This window comes from Carcharodon carcharias, chromosome 9 (genome assembly GCF_017639515.1).
Source record: "Carcharodon carcharias isolate sCarCar2 chromosome 9, sCarCar2.pri, whole genome shotgun sequence".
In the NCBI taxonomy this organism is placed as follows: Eukaryota; Metazoa; Chordata; class Chondrichthyes; order Lamniformes; family Lamnidae; genus Carcharodon; species Carcharodon carcharias.
Genome location: NC_054475.1, coordinates 146,396,028 through 146,409,507, shown reverse-complemented (window position 1 = coordinate 146,409,507; position 13,480 = coordinate 146,396,028). Strand labels below are relative to the sequence as shown.

The following is a 13,480-nucleotide window of genomic DNA, read 5'->3' as shown; positions in this document are numbered from 1 at the left end:
CGTTACTATACAGAGTGAGCACTTTCCTCCAAATAAAACGCATTTCTCTCCCTTCTATTGTTCAGGCGCTCAGTGGCCGGAGCTAACACAATCCGAAATGAAAGGCATTGCCTCTTTAAATGTGATTGGCTGAGCGAAATCTGTCAAGGTCTAAAGTGGGTGGGATTCGAGGCAGCTTCAACCAATCCTATTTTAGACTATTTTAACCGCTATCGTTTTTGTGCAAGGAAATTGCTCGGGTAACTTTGTCACAAAGCATCTAGTGAGCGTCAGTAATTGGTAGGGATGATTTATATTAAATAGAGAAAAGGGCGCATTTTTGGGGGGCAGGGTGGGGGGGAAAGAAGAGACCGCTTGGAACCCTGCACCATCAGGGACCTGGAAGCCACCGGTGGCTGATTCCCGCTTGTTCCGTTCTGTGGACCTTAGAGCAGAAAGGCCTCTTGCAAAGTTCATGTTCCGGCAAGAAACGAATGTTCTAGTCTTTGCCCTGTCTCCTGCTTGCTCTGACCAAGACGAGAAGAGGAATATGTATCGGTACAACGTCTGCCTGCTGCTGGACTGGGCGTACGGAGGCGTGGACCCCAAATTCGCCGGTAACGGGGGACCCGAGTGCGCAGCGTTTCTGCCTCTCCGCCAGCGATGGGTGGAGAGTATCATCTTCGTGACCATCTCCTTGCTGGAGATGGCCGTGGCGTATCGCAAGATTAGGCAGCAAGAGCTGGGAAAAGTGTGCCAGGCTAAGCAGGATAGCCTGGGCAAGAACCTGCTCTTAGTCGCCCTGTGCCTCACCTTTGGTATTGAAGTTGGCTTCAAATTTGCCACCAAAACCTTAATTTACCTATTGAACCCATGTCACGTTGTTACCATGTTACAGGTAAATTGTCTACTTCTCCTGCGGAGACGATGCGAGTGTTGTGTATATGTGTGAATTAAATAAGTTATCCCTATCCTACAAAAGCGCCTATTAAAATCAAGTCGTTTGCCAAATGAAGTTTTTAGGGGGAGGTTGAGTGGGAGTGAAATGCGTATCAGCTACATTTAAAATAAGTTAGAGTAATGGTCAGGTCACATTGGAGCTGATCTTGAATGGGTTTCAGTTACTGTAGACGACAGATCCTTTAGCATGGAATAAAATTGTCAATGTCCATTGATATAAAGACGTCTGAGTCTCAGAAAATCAGAATTGGTATAGCCGTTCGGCCCATCATGTCGCCCACTGATTCTCTGGGCATTTCGCCTAGTGCCATTCTCTTGCCTTCTCTCTCTAACCCTGCACATTGTTCCTTTTCCAAATAACAGTCTAATTCCCTCTTGAACACCTTGACTGATTGAACTTGTATTTGTATAGCATCATTCTCGACCTCAAGATACCCTGATTTTTTTTTTTTTACAGCTAATGAAGACAAGAACAGGAGTAGGCCATTCAATGCTTGAGTTGGTTCCGCCATCCATTTAAATCACAGCTGATCCATATCCTAACTCTATGGGCCCACCTTGGTCCCGTAACTCTTAGTACCTTTAACAAAGTCTGTTGACCTCTGTTTTGGAAGTTTTTTTTTTATTTAACCTCATCTCAACAGCTTTCTTTTGGGGTCAGGAGATCCAAGTTTGCACTACCTTTTGTGTGAAGAAATGCTCCTTGACATCTCATAATAACATCGCTCTAGTTTTAAGTTATTTCCCCCTTATTCTGGATTCTCCCATCAGTGGAAATAGTTTCTTTATATTTTTTTCATTATCTTAAGTCCAAATGGATCATTCCATACTCTTCTATTTTCAAGGGAGTGAAAAAAAATCTCTGGGTTGGGATGGGGTCTAGTTCAATTGGCTGGATGGTGAGCTTGTGTTTCAGTACATCAGCAGCTCAAGGTTTAATTCCTGTTCCAGCTGATGTAGACTTGGGACTTGCTTTCTCACCCTACCCCTGACAGTGGGAGATAATGGCAAACCGCCGCTGAAAGTAACTGCAAAAGAAACTCTTGCCGAAGGCAGGTCCTTGGCTCATTCCCTGCCCTTCAGCCAGAGCACACTTGAATGAATAAACCCGATCTATACAATATGAGCTTGTAACTTAACCCTTTCAGCCTTGGTTTCAGAAACAAAAACAAAAATTGCTGGAAAAACTCAGCAGGCCTGACAGCATCTGTGGAGAAAAAGACAGAGTTAACGGTTTGAGTCTGTATGACTCTCCATGGTTTCAGTCTTGGTATCATCTATAGGTTATACCAAGATAGGCAGGAAAGCAAGTTGTAAAGAAGATGCAAAGAGATAAATAGGTTAAGTGAGTGGGCAAAAATTTGGCAGATGGTGTATAATGTTGGAAAGTGTGAGATTCTTCACTTTGGCAGGAAGAATAGAAAAGCAGAATATTTGAATGGAGAGAGACAGTGTAATGCTGTGGTACAGAGGGATCTGGGTGTCCTCATACATGAATCAAAGTCTGCATGCAGGTACAACAAGTAATTGGGAAGGCAAATGGAATGTTGGCCTTTATTGCAAGGGGGGTGGAGTATATATGTAGGGAAGTCCTGCTACAACTGTACAGGGGCATTGGTGAGACCGCACCTGGAGAACTGTGTACAGTTTTGGTCTTTTCAAGGAAGGATATACTTACATTGGAAGCAGTTCAGAAAAGGTTCATTAGGCTGACCCCTAAGTTTGAGCAGGTTAGGCCTATACTTATTGTAGTTTAGAAGAGTGGGAGGTAATCTTATGAAACATATGAGAATCTGAGGGGCTTGACGGCCTTGATGCTGAGAAGATGTTTCCTTTCGTGGGGGAATTTAAAATTAGGGGACACATTTGAAAGATAAGGGCCTCCTGTTTAAGACAGATGAGGAGGAATTTCTTGAAGGTTGTTCTCCCTCTCTGTTGGTCTGTGGTTATGCATGGCAAGGTACTGCAATGGTTTGCCATTACTACTCTTCCTATGTCTTAAGATCTAATGCTAAGTCTGTACCCATCCCAATGCTAATATAATTCTCCTAAGGTGCAGGGATCTCTACAGCTGTAACAAACTTTAACCCTTTCTGTACTTCAGTCGTCCTGAGATAAAGGCTGACACTTCATCAGCCATTTCACTTATTTCTTACATGTCCACTAGCTTTGTGATTTCTGTATTTGGATCCCTGAATCTTTGTTCATCGACGCTTCCTAGATTCTCCTCATTCTAGTAACTGGGAAATGTGGTAGCCAATTTGCAGACATTAAGATCCCACAAACATGATAACCAAGTAATTTCTCTAGTGATGTTAGCTGAGGGAGAGATGTTGCTGAGAATTCCCTGCTCTCCAGAATAGTGACACGATCATTTACAGCACCTGAGAGGGCAGATGGAGCCTTTGGTTTAACGTTTCATCTTAAAGACTGCACCTCCAACAGTGTAGCACTCTCTCAGCATGAGTATGGAAATTAATTTAATCAATTCTGGAATATCTTTTTCCCAGTATTGATTGATAAGCTAGAACTTGTACCATATTGTGATCTGTGAAATTCTTAAACCCAAACCAAATGCTCTAATTCAAATACAGTTTGTATTAAATTATAGGCTAACCAAAGTGTCCAACTTATTCTGAGTTGTTACTGCTGCATACTTGTTGCTTTTAAGGAAAGAAGAACTAGCCTAGTTCTGATGGAGTCATAAGGACTCAACATTAACTGTATTCCTCTCCACAGATGCTGTCAGACCTGCTGAGTTTTTCCAGCTATTATTGTTTTTGGCCTAGTAATACCTATTTGCACTTTTGACAATGTCTTTGATGTAATGAAAAGTTTGTAAGTGCTTCATAGAGCTGAAAAAAAACCTAACATGAAGCAGTGAAAGGGAAAAATTCTAGTGACAGCAGGAAAACTGAATGTGGTGGGTTTTAGGAGTCTTCTGAAGAAAATGAGAGCGAGCAAGGTAAAAAGTGTTTGGAAAGAACATCCCAGAGTGCAGGGTGAAGACAACTGTAGGTGTAGTGGAGGAAGGGAAAGATGCAGAGGTGGATGAACAGCATTCTCAATAGGTTGGGGTGAGGGACATTGAGAAAGAGCCTGGTGAAATTCAGCGCGGACACACATGATAGGGGAGTGAGATTTAACATGAGGTTCAATGCAAGTGGCAGGATTTTGGATGAGGTGCAGATTTTTATTGGTGGGATTCAGAGACTGGTAAGGAGGGTATTAGAACAATTGTGGGGTGGGGGTTGGGGGAGGGATCGGTGACGGGAATGATAATGAGCAGATCAGGCAGCATTTTTGGAGAGAGAGAGAATTAATATTTCAGTTTGATGAATATTAGGCCCAAAGGTCATTTGTCTGAAAATGTTAATCCAATTTGTCCCTCCACAGGTGCTGTCTGACCTGTTGAGTGTTTCCAACATTTCTGTTTATTTTGGATTTCTTTTTGTTTTAATGGGAATACTTGAGTCTGGAGGTGACAAAGGTGGTTGATGGTTTAATTGGCAGGAAGGGTGAAGACAGGTTTTCTCACGAAGGTGGAAAAATACGTAGTCCTTATACTGGCTAGAAAGTGGAATTCAAAGCTCAGTTTGTAGTCAAATAGGATCCCCAGCTTGTATACATTTTGGCTTGGCCTGAATAATCAGCCAGGCACAAGAAATATCGATGTTTTCTTCATGTTATATGATGCCTCTTGGACATATATGTTGTGAACTAGGTATAGCTATTACAGCAATGTGACAACACTGAAAGGAAGACAACCTGTAATGTTAGAGGGACCAGCTTTTCTATCTTGTACTTCTGATGGGTATAATTGAATTCCCTGCTCTTAATTTTTCTGTAAGCAGTGACCCCTACTGGAGTAAATTAAATTAACATTTTTACCTGCTTGGATATCTCAAGTGTTGGGTTGTTCGCCCCAAGGTTCATTACAGCCAAGCTGAATCCTGACCTTGTCTAATTTTCACACATACACACTTTACAGCAGAGGATCTCCATAGCGATTGAGAATGGAAACCCAAGCCATTTTTTCCCCTGCCGCCCTCCCTGCCCCTTTTCACCTTCTAATTCAGTAACATTGAGATCAACAGCCAAGCCTACAGTGGTGTGGCAACTAGGGTAATGTAACTCAGCACAGACCACTGGTCATATAAAAGGTAGAAGAGAGAAAATGGGGGTCTATAGGCTAGGTAGCCTGATAGGGAAATGCTAGAATCTATTGTTAAGGATGTGTTGACAGGGCACTCGGAGAATCATAATGTGATTAGGCAGAGACAGCACGGTTTTCAGATTGGGAAATGGCGATTGACCAATTTGAGAGACTTTGAGGGTCAAAGTGGCTGGATGATAAGAAGGTACCAGTGCATGTGGTATATTTGGATTTTCAGAAGACATTTGATAAGGTCGCATACAGGAGATTGTTACACAAGATTTTGGTTCAAAGCATTGGGGATAATATATTAACATGGATTGGTTAACAGGTCATTTTCAGGATGACAGGGTGTAACAAGTGGAGTGTGGCAAGAACAAATGTTTTAGCCTTCGCTATTTACATTCTATGTCAATGACTTTGGTTAGGGGATCAAGTTTAATATATCCAGTTCCAAAGAAGAGTTATGTTTGACTCAATGCTCATAAGTCCATAAGATGCAGGAGCAGAAGTAGGCCATTTGGCCCATCGAGTCTGCTCTGCCATTCAATGAGATCATGGCTGATCCGATAATCCTCAATTCCACTTCTTGCCTTTTCCCCATAACCCTTGATTCCCTTACTGATTAAAAAGCTGCCTATCTCAGCCTTGAATATACTTTACGACCCAGCCTCTACAGCCCTCTGTGGCAAAGAATTCCACAGATTCACGACCCTCAGAAGAAATTCCTCCTCATCTTGGTCTTAAATGGTAACCCCTTACTCTAAGATTATGCCCTCTGGTCCTAGACTCTCCCACAAGGTGAAACAACCTCTCACCATCTACCCTGTCAAGCCCCCTGCGCATCTTATATGTTTCAATAAGGTCGCCTCTCATGACTACAGGCCCAACTCTGTTTCACTCTGTTTCTCTCTCCACAGAAGCTGCCAGACCTGCTGAGTTTTTCCAGCACTTTGTTCTTATTTCAGGTTTCCAGCATCTGCACTATTTTGCTTTCATTTTGATATATCCAAATTTTATATCAAAGAAAATCTAGGTGGAAAAGTAAGCCGTGAGGAGACTGTGAAGAGGCTGTAAAGGGATGTGAGTTAAGTGATTAGACAAGAAGGTGGTAGATGAAATATAATGTGGGGAAGTGTGACATTATCTCCTTTGGTAGGAAGAATAGAAAAGCATAATTTTTTAAAAGATGTGAGGTTATGAAGTATTGATATTGAGGGGTTTGAATGGCTTTGTACACATCGCAGAAAAATAACATGCAGGTTCAGCATCAATTAAAAAGGCAAATGCTATGTTAGTCTTTATTGAAGGGAGTAGGGCAGTCTTGTTGAAATCTTTTATAGGCTTTGGTGAGGCCACACCTGGAGTCTTGTGCACAATTTTGGTCCCCTAGCCTAAGAATATACTTAGTGCAAGGGGATGCAATGAAGGTTCACTAGATTGCTTCCTAGGTTGAGAGGGCTGTGCTATGAGAGATTTGAATAAAATGGGCCTACGTCTTTTGGAGTTTAGAAAAATAAGGTGTGATCTCATTTAAACATATGAAATCCTCAGAGGGTTTGACAGGGTAGAGACTGAGAGGCTGTTTTCCCCTGCTGGAGATTCTTGAACTTGGGACTGATGGGGCAGAATTTTATGCTGGTGGAATTTTACAGTCCCGCTCAAGTCAATGGACTTTTGAGCGATTTGCTGCATTTTATGGCCCCGCTCTTGTCACGACAGGGCTGTAAAATTCTGCCCATCTAGGGATAAGGAATTAGCCATTTAACACAGTTGAGGAGAAATTTCTTCACACTCTCTTGGGTTGCAAATCTTTGAAATTCTTCATCTCCCAGGGCTGTGGCCATTCATTCAATGACTATATTTAAGACTGAGCCCCATGAGTATGTGAATTAAAGTATTTGAGAATATGGTGGGGGAAATGAAGTTGAAGTAGAAGTTCAGCCATGATTTTGAATGGTGGAGGAGACTCGTGTCCTACTCCTATTTCTTAAATTATTCTGTTCTTTCTGACTGTAGGCTTCAACATATCGCACAGTGCAGTTATGGATTTATGCAGTGTACTTAGTGCAAGTTTTTCTGCAGATGACTACCATAGATAGTTTGAAGAGTAATGAAGTATATATGAATGAGAATAGTTTCATTATGTGTCTGTACAAAGATATTAACTTGTGGCCTCCCTCCCTTGCTTCCTTCAAAAAAAAATTGTAATGTGGTATAAATATCATTCCCATATACAGGGTTGTAGATATGAAAAGGATCCAAGAAATGTATTTTACTTGGCCCTTACTTCTACTGCTTATAAATGGGCAATTGTCCCCACTCAAAGTTTGACTCTGGCTGATTTTAGAGGAAACAACTGTAAATAATATTTTATGGCAGATCCTAAATAAAGAAGCAAATGTAAAATGTTATGGAGAGCCTTGAAACTTTTTTTCATTTGAAATAATTAAATAATGCACTCCTGATCAAAAAAAAACAGGGATTTAAGACCACGCTAAGGCCAAAGATTGAGCTAAGATCCTAGACTACACAAGAATCCATTAATACGATGAAATGGCCAGATAAAAACTGGGAACTCCAGTGCAGTTAATGGTGATCAATGTAAGTCATGTATAGGATGAAGGAGAAACTGGATAGCAGAAATGTCTAGTGTGAGTGCTGTTAAATTAACTGGATGTGTCCTGTTCACAACATGCATGTACACCACACTTGCATTTACCATTTGGTACTAGAGATGAAAGAAACATCAATGTTACACTAATTAATTTCTCCCCCATGCAGTTATGAGCAATCTATCAAATAGGAAATACAAGACCTGCTCTATTACATAATCTTGGTGTTTGTTTGACATAACTAAGAAAAAAATATTAACTACGTGATTTGATTAGTCGGACTTTTTTTATGTCAACGTCTTGTAATTAGTTTTCCATTAAATATTAATGAGTATAGTAGCGTTACCATTGTTATTGTGAGTAGTCCAGAGGCTTGTGTGACTCCAGTATGTGAGTTAAAATTCCATCTTGGCATTTTGAGTGTTTTAATTCAAGCTAAAGAAATCTGGTGCCAGTAAAAGTGTCCGCGAAGCTGTCAAATCATCAACAAAACCCAACAGACTCACATATCTTTTTGGAGAAGGAAACCTGTTGCCTGTACCTGGTCTGGCCTTCAGACTGTAGATCTTTAAGATGAAGGCCCTCCAACAACACCAATAAATTGTATTCATAAAGCACTTTTAACATAGTGAAACAATCCAAGGTGATTTGCAGAAGCATTATAAAACAAAGACACTGAGCCCATAGAGGTATTAGGTCATTTGACCAAAACTTTGGTCAAAGAGGTAGGTTTTAAAGAGCATCTTAAAGGAAGAAAGCAAAGTAGAGGGTTTAGGGAGGGAATTCCAAAGCTGAAGGCCTAGGCTGTGGATAGCATGTCTAACAATAGTGGAGTGATGAAAATCTGGGATACTCAGGATGCTTGAATTAGAGGGTGGCAGATATCTTTGAAGTGTTGGAGGCTGGAGGAGATTATAGGGAGGGGCAAAGCAACGGAAAAATTTGGAAACAAATTTTAGCTTGTATGAGAGAAGTGGCTTGTAATGTTAGTTGCTCTTAATTCATAAACTACCCATTAAAGTGCAGTGTCCAACATTTAAAATGCTATTTCTAATCAAGTCTTACTGAAGAACAGAACTATGAGATTATAACTTGTTAAAATATAGCTGCACAAGTTATATGAACATGAAATTATCTTCAGTGACATATTTATTTAGTGGATATACAGTTTGTAATGTTGGGTCCAGTCCCCTAATGAGGGTTTGCCAGGACTGTGGAGCAATTTAAAAAATTTTTTTTAAAAAAAAAAGATGAAATGACTGACAGTTGACTGTCAAAGCTCTGCTCATATGTGGAAGAAGAGGGTATGTGAGCACCAGTGAAACATGTTTTAAAAATCCATGAGAACAAAAGCATATTTGCTGAGCCTGATTCAAGTTATTTGCAAGCATTGATGTGATAATGCAAATCAGGTCAAAATTTCCAACGCATCAATTTGAATATGATAAAAATGACCTGTTTCTTCCCCTCCAAAAGCTAGTTTTTTTAATGACTATGGTCTTTATTCATTTTCAGGTATGGCACATTAACAATATAAGTTACACATTTTATAACATGATTGAACTAATCTATAAAATTGTTTTTCATAACTTTAGGCATAGGCATTAATGTCTTTACTCAAAAATCTCCGCTGCTCTCCGATGTGTGGAGGATGCTTCAGTGTGATTCCATGATTCATTTGGTGTGAAATCTGGAAGCATGTCAGGCTACAAGGTTATTAATGAGTTTGCTTTTCCAAAAAAAAAATTCAAAACTAATTGGAACATGAACTTTTGAATTATTCTCGTGGCAAAATGTACAGCCAAGAATGAAGATATTTGCATTTATTTTGCCTGCTGTCTATGTAGCAGGATATATATAAAATGGGTGGGGTCATTTCCGGTTAATCTTTTAAATATTGTGCAGGGCACATTCAGAACAAAACTTATCTTTTGGGGCCTTCTGACTGTTGCTGGAAAGCAGTCCCTGTTTTTAATACATCCTTGTATAGACTTGCATCTAACATAGTTCCATTGCACTTCAAATTGTCACACTTTATTTGTGATGCAAAGCTATATTTTCCTTTTTGAGTCAAGAGCCCACCATTGCCCTGTTTTGGCAAGTGCAATTGCTTGTAAATGTAAAGTCACAGGGCAATCGCTTACAGTTGTGTATTTGTTTATTTACAGCAGCAGCTTTAAGATACAGGCCAACATGTTGTAATATGCCTTTAAGGGGTGGGAGCATGCCATCACTAGGAGGGAAGTGTGTCATGTGAACTAGTTTTAGCTTCACTTTTCATTTTAAGCAGGACACACAGCTCTGCTGGCATCTTCAAGCTTTCGTCCTTTGTATAACTGTTCCTATATGTCTAGTCCTAATAATTGAACCCACAAAGTATTTACCCAATCTCTTGAGTGATTGGTGCCTTTTTAAATCATTATAAAACATGACAGATGGCACCAGAACAAGCATGCAGTTGGCCTCATTACATATAAGCAGTGTTACAGGAAGCACACTAGTATTTTAAAAAAAAAAGTAAGAATTTCCCGTCTGAAACACAGCACATCTGGAAGAACTTCCTTTCTTACCTCAAGCCAGACCTCTGACTAAAGTAGTCAATTAAGAATAAACAGCAGCAGATAACTAATCCTGTGGAAGCTAAAAGTGCTGGGCATGGGGAGCTGGGTTGTGTACACTATTGGAGTTATCATTAAACAGGAGTACCACGGGCACATCCTGAATAATCTGAAAGCAAACCAAGATGCATGTTTTATTGGCGCACTGAGTTCCTGGTGCTTTACAACAAATAGAACTTGGCATTTGACTAATAGCACATCAATTTGAGACAACTGTACTGATGGACTTAAAGTAACAATTCTCTTTATGCGGGCTAATAAACATATGCTACATCTAGCCAGTACTTTTCTAGAGAGTAACATACAACTAACAAGGTAATTAATGTGATATTTCCATCTTATGTACGAGCCAGTTATTTTTTTAATAAAAAGTAGAATTACTCTGGTTAGCTAGCATCAGAACTGTTGTTGAGGTGACTACAATGCAATTTATCTGTGTTTACTTTTCACTTTAGTAAACTGTTTACATGCTTTATAAAAGTTTGCTCATCATGCCTTCTATATTTACTTGAGTGGTGGCATACCTGGGGCAATAATGCCAGCACTCGTATGTGACCTAAACCAGATATTTGTCTTTTTGCAGAACAATTTCGTCAATCGTTCAGGAGGCAGACATTTACCAACTTGTATTTACGTAGCACCTTTTAATACAGTAAAACATCCCAAGGCACTTAGGAGTGCTATCAGACAATTTGACATTGAACCAAACAAGATATTAGGGCAAATGAGGGTCAAAGATTTTTTTAAAGAGTATATTAAAAGAGGGAAGGATTGGAGAGGCTTAGGAAGGGAATTTCAGAGCTGAGGGCCTTGGCAACTGAAGGCATAGCCACCAATGGTAGTGTGATTTAAAAAATCCAATATGCTGCAGCCAGAATTAAATGAGCGCAGATATTTCAGTGTTGTGGGCACTTTCTTTCTAGTTTCCCTTTCCTGTTCACTGCACTGCACGATCCCTGTAAGATAGCTGCGCAGCTAATATGGAATGCTGCTTGTGCGCAGCTTGTATATTCTCGACTGCTGTGTGGCCATGCACCCGCACAGTTCAGAGGGAACACTGGCTAAAGGCTGGAAGGGGTTGGAGATAGAGGAGCAAGGCCATAGCGGGATTGAAGGATGTGAATTTTTAAAATGAGGCATTGCAAAACTGGGAGTCAGTGTAGCAACAGTCAGATTAAACCAGTCTGTTTGCAGCCTTGGTGTCACATTTGATCCTGAGATGAGCTTCTGATCTAATTCATGCCACCTCTAAGACTATCTTTTTCCAGCTCCTGTAACATTGCTTGACTTTGCCCTCTGTTTCATCTGCTGCAGAAACCCTCATTCATGTCTTTGTTACTCTTGGCTCTTCCAGTGCACTCCTGGCTAATCTCCCACACGCTACCTTCCATAAATGTGAAGTTATCCAAAACTCTCTTGCCTGTGTCTTAATTTGCGGCAGGTCTCATTTTCCCTGTTGCCCCTGAGCTTGCTGACACAATGGCTCCTGGTCAAGCAACATTTGATTTTAAAGTTCTCATCCTTGTTTTCTAATCCCTCCAAGACCTTGCCCTGCCCCTCTCTATAATCTCTCCTCAAACCACACTCCCCCGCCGCCTCATGGAGATATCTGCATTCCTCAAATTCTGGCCTCCTGTGCCTACCCAATCATTATCGCTCCATCATTGGTAGCTATGCCTCCAGTTGCCTAGGCCCCAAGAATTCCCTCCCTATACTGCTCTGCATCTCTATCTTGCTTTCCTCTAAGAAACTTACCTCTTTGATCTTTTAAGTTATCTGACCCAATATCTCCTTATGTGACTCTTTCATAATTTGTTTCATAACACTCCTGTGAAGCACCTTGGGACTTTTTTTATGTTAAAGGCATTGCATAAATGGGACTTTGCAAGTTAGGAGACAGGGTACGTGTCGGGTGATCTCAAACTTATAGAAGGTGGAAGACAACCGCCTAGGCTGGCTAGGACTATGTTGTAATGGTCAAGTCTAGAGGATGAGGGTTTCAGCAGCAAATGAGCTGAGACGGATGGAATCAGATAATGTTATGGAGGTGGAAATGGGTGGTTTTAGTAGTGTGGATATGTGATTGGTAGCTTATCTCAGTCAAATGACACCACTTGTGAACCAAGCACTTGGTGAGACTTGACATAATATAAATAGTTAAACTGCTTTATTCCACAGTAAGTCAAATGTAAAAAGAAATAGTTACTAGGTTCGCTTGGTTCAATTAATAATAGAAGTAATAGAAGAATAATGAAAATGCTAGGCTTTCCAGTGTCAAAAGTAATTTGTTACTCCCCTTAATGTATCCTTTTACTTGGCCTTGCTGGTTCAGATTTCTATTTCCAAAACCCCTCTGCCTATCTCCTGTATTTTTCCCCTTGCTGCTCACAGCCAGAAAAGGATGTCCTGCCAGACACCATGCCATGTATCTTAGACTGCCCAACAAAGTGGGTGAGAGATGTTTGTCAACTACTGAAAGAACCTTGCAAATTGCTTTTCATTTACAGTTTGTAAGGTTAACCATAAAATTGAGCTCATTAGTTTCTTAGTTATTTATTGCTTCAGATCCCTTTTTAACTGGCCGGAATACACTGGTCCAAAATACAACTTTAAGTCTTTTAAAAAAAATACTTTCTGTGTAAAAATGGTCAAAAAAATGCCGAAGCATCACACTTGGCTAGACCTATCCATGGGCAGAGATTTGTTCTGCTCCCTGTGAGTAAGACCAATTTATAGTATGACATTATGATATGGACACTGATCACTCCAACATAGCGGATGGACTTTCCTTTTAAAGCGCAGTGGAGTGGGACTTCTACTTGTCCCTGACTATGCCCCAAAACTGACCCATTTTTTGGTAACATGGTTGGCTACCAGCAGGTTTTCTGCCACCAAACCTGAGCCTGCTCTTGGCCCCAAGACAAGCACTGGAAGCACTACAATGGGAATTGGAGTTAAAGGGGTGATCCCCAAAGACGGCAAGTGCTGCAGCCTTGTAGGCCTTGGCAAAGACTGGGGCCAGAAAAGAAGTTGGTTCTGTAAGACCCTCTTTCTTCATGGCAGTACTTCAGATCGTTTCATAGTTTGTTGCCACCTTCAATATAGTAATCATGGTAACCTGGGCAGATGGGAGGGAAAGCTGGTCAGGACGG

General features: G+C 40.7%; 1 protein-coding gene across 1 annotated transcript in view; it reads left to right on the top strand.

The window, feature by feature from the left end:
* The first annotated feature begins 252 nt into the window (after positions 1-252).
* Positions 253-13,480, top strand: part of LOC121282309 (transmembrane protein 164) — a 149,547-nt gene continuing 136,319 nt past the window's right edge. The window contains exon 1 of the mRNA XM_041195972.1: positions 253-877. Within this exon, the coding sequence (XP_041051906.1) occupies positions 455-877 (423 nt within the window). The 5' untranslated portion in view covers positions 253-454. The remainder of the gene's footprint in view (positions 878-13,480) is intronic.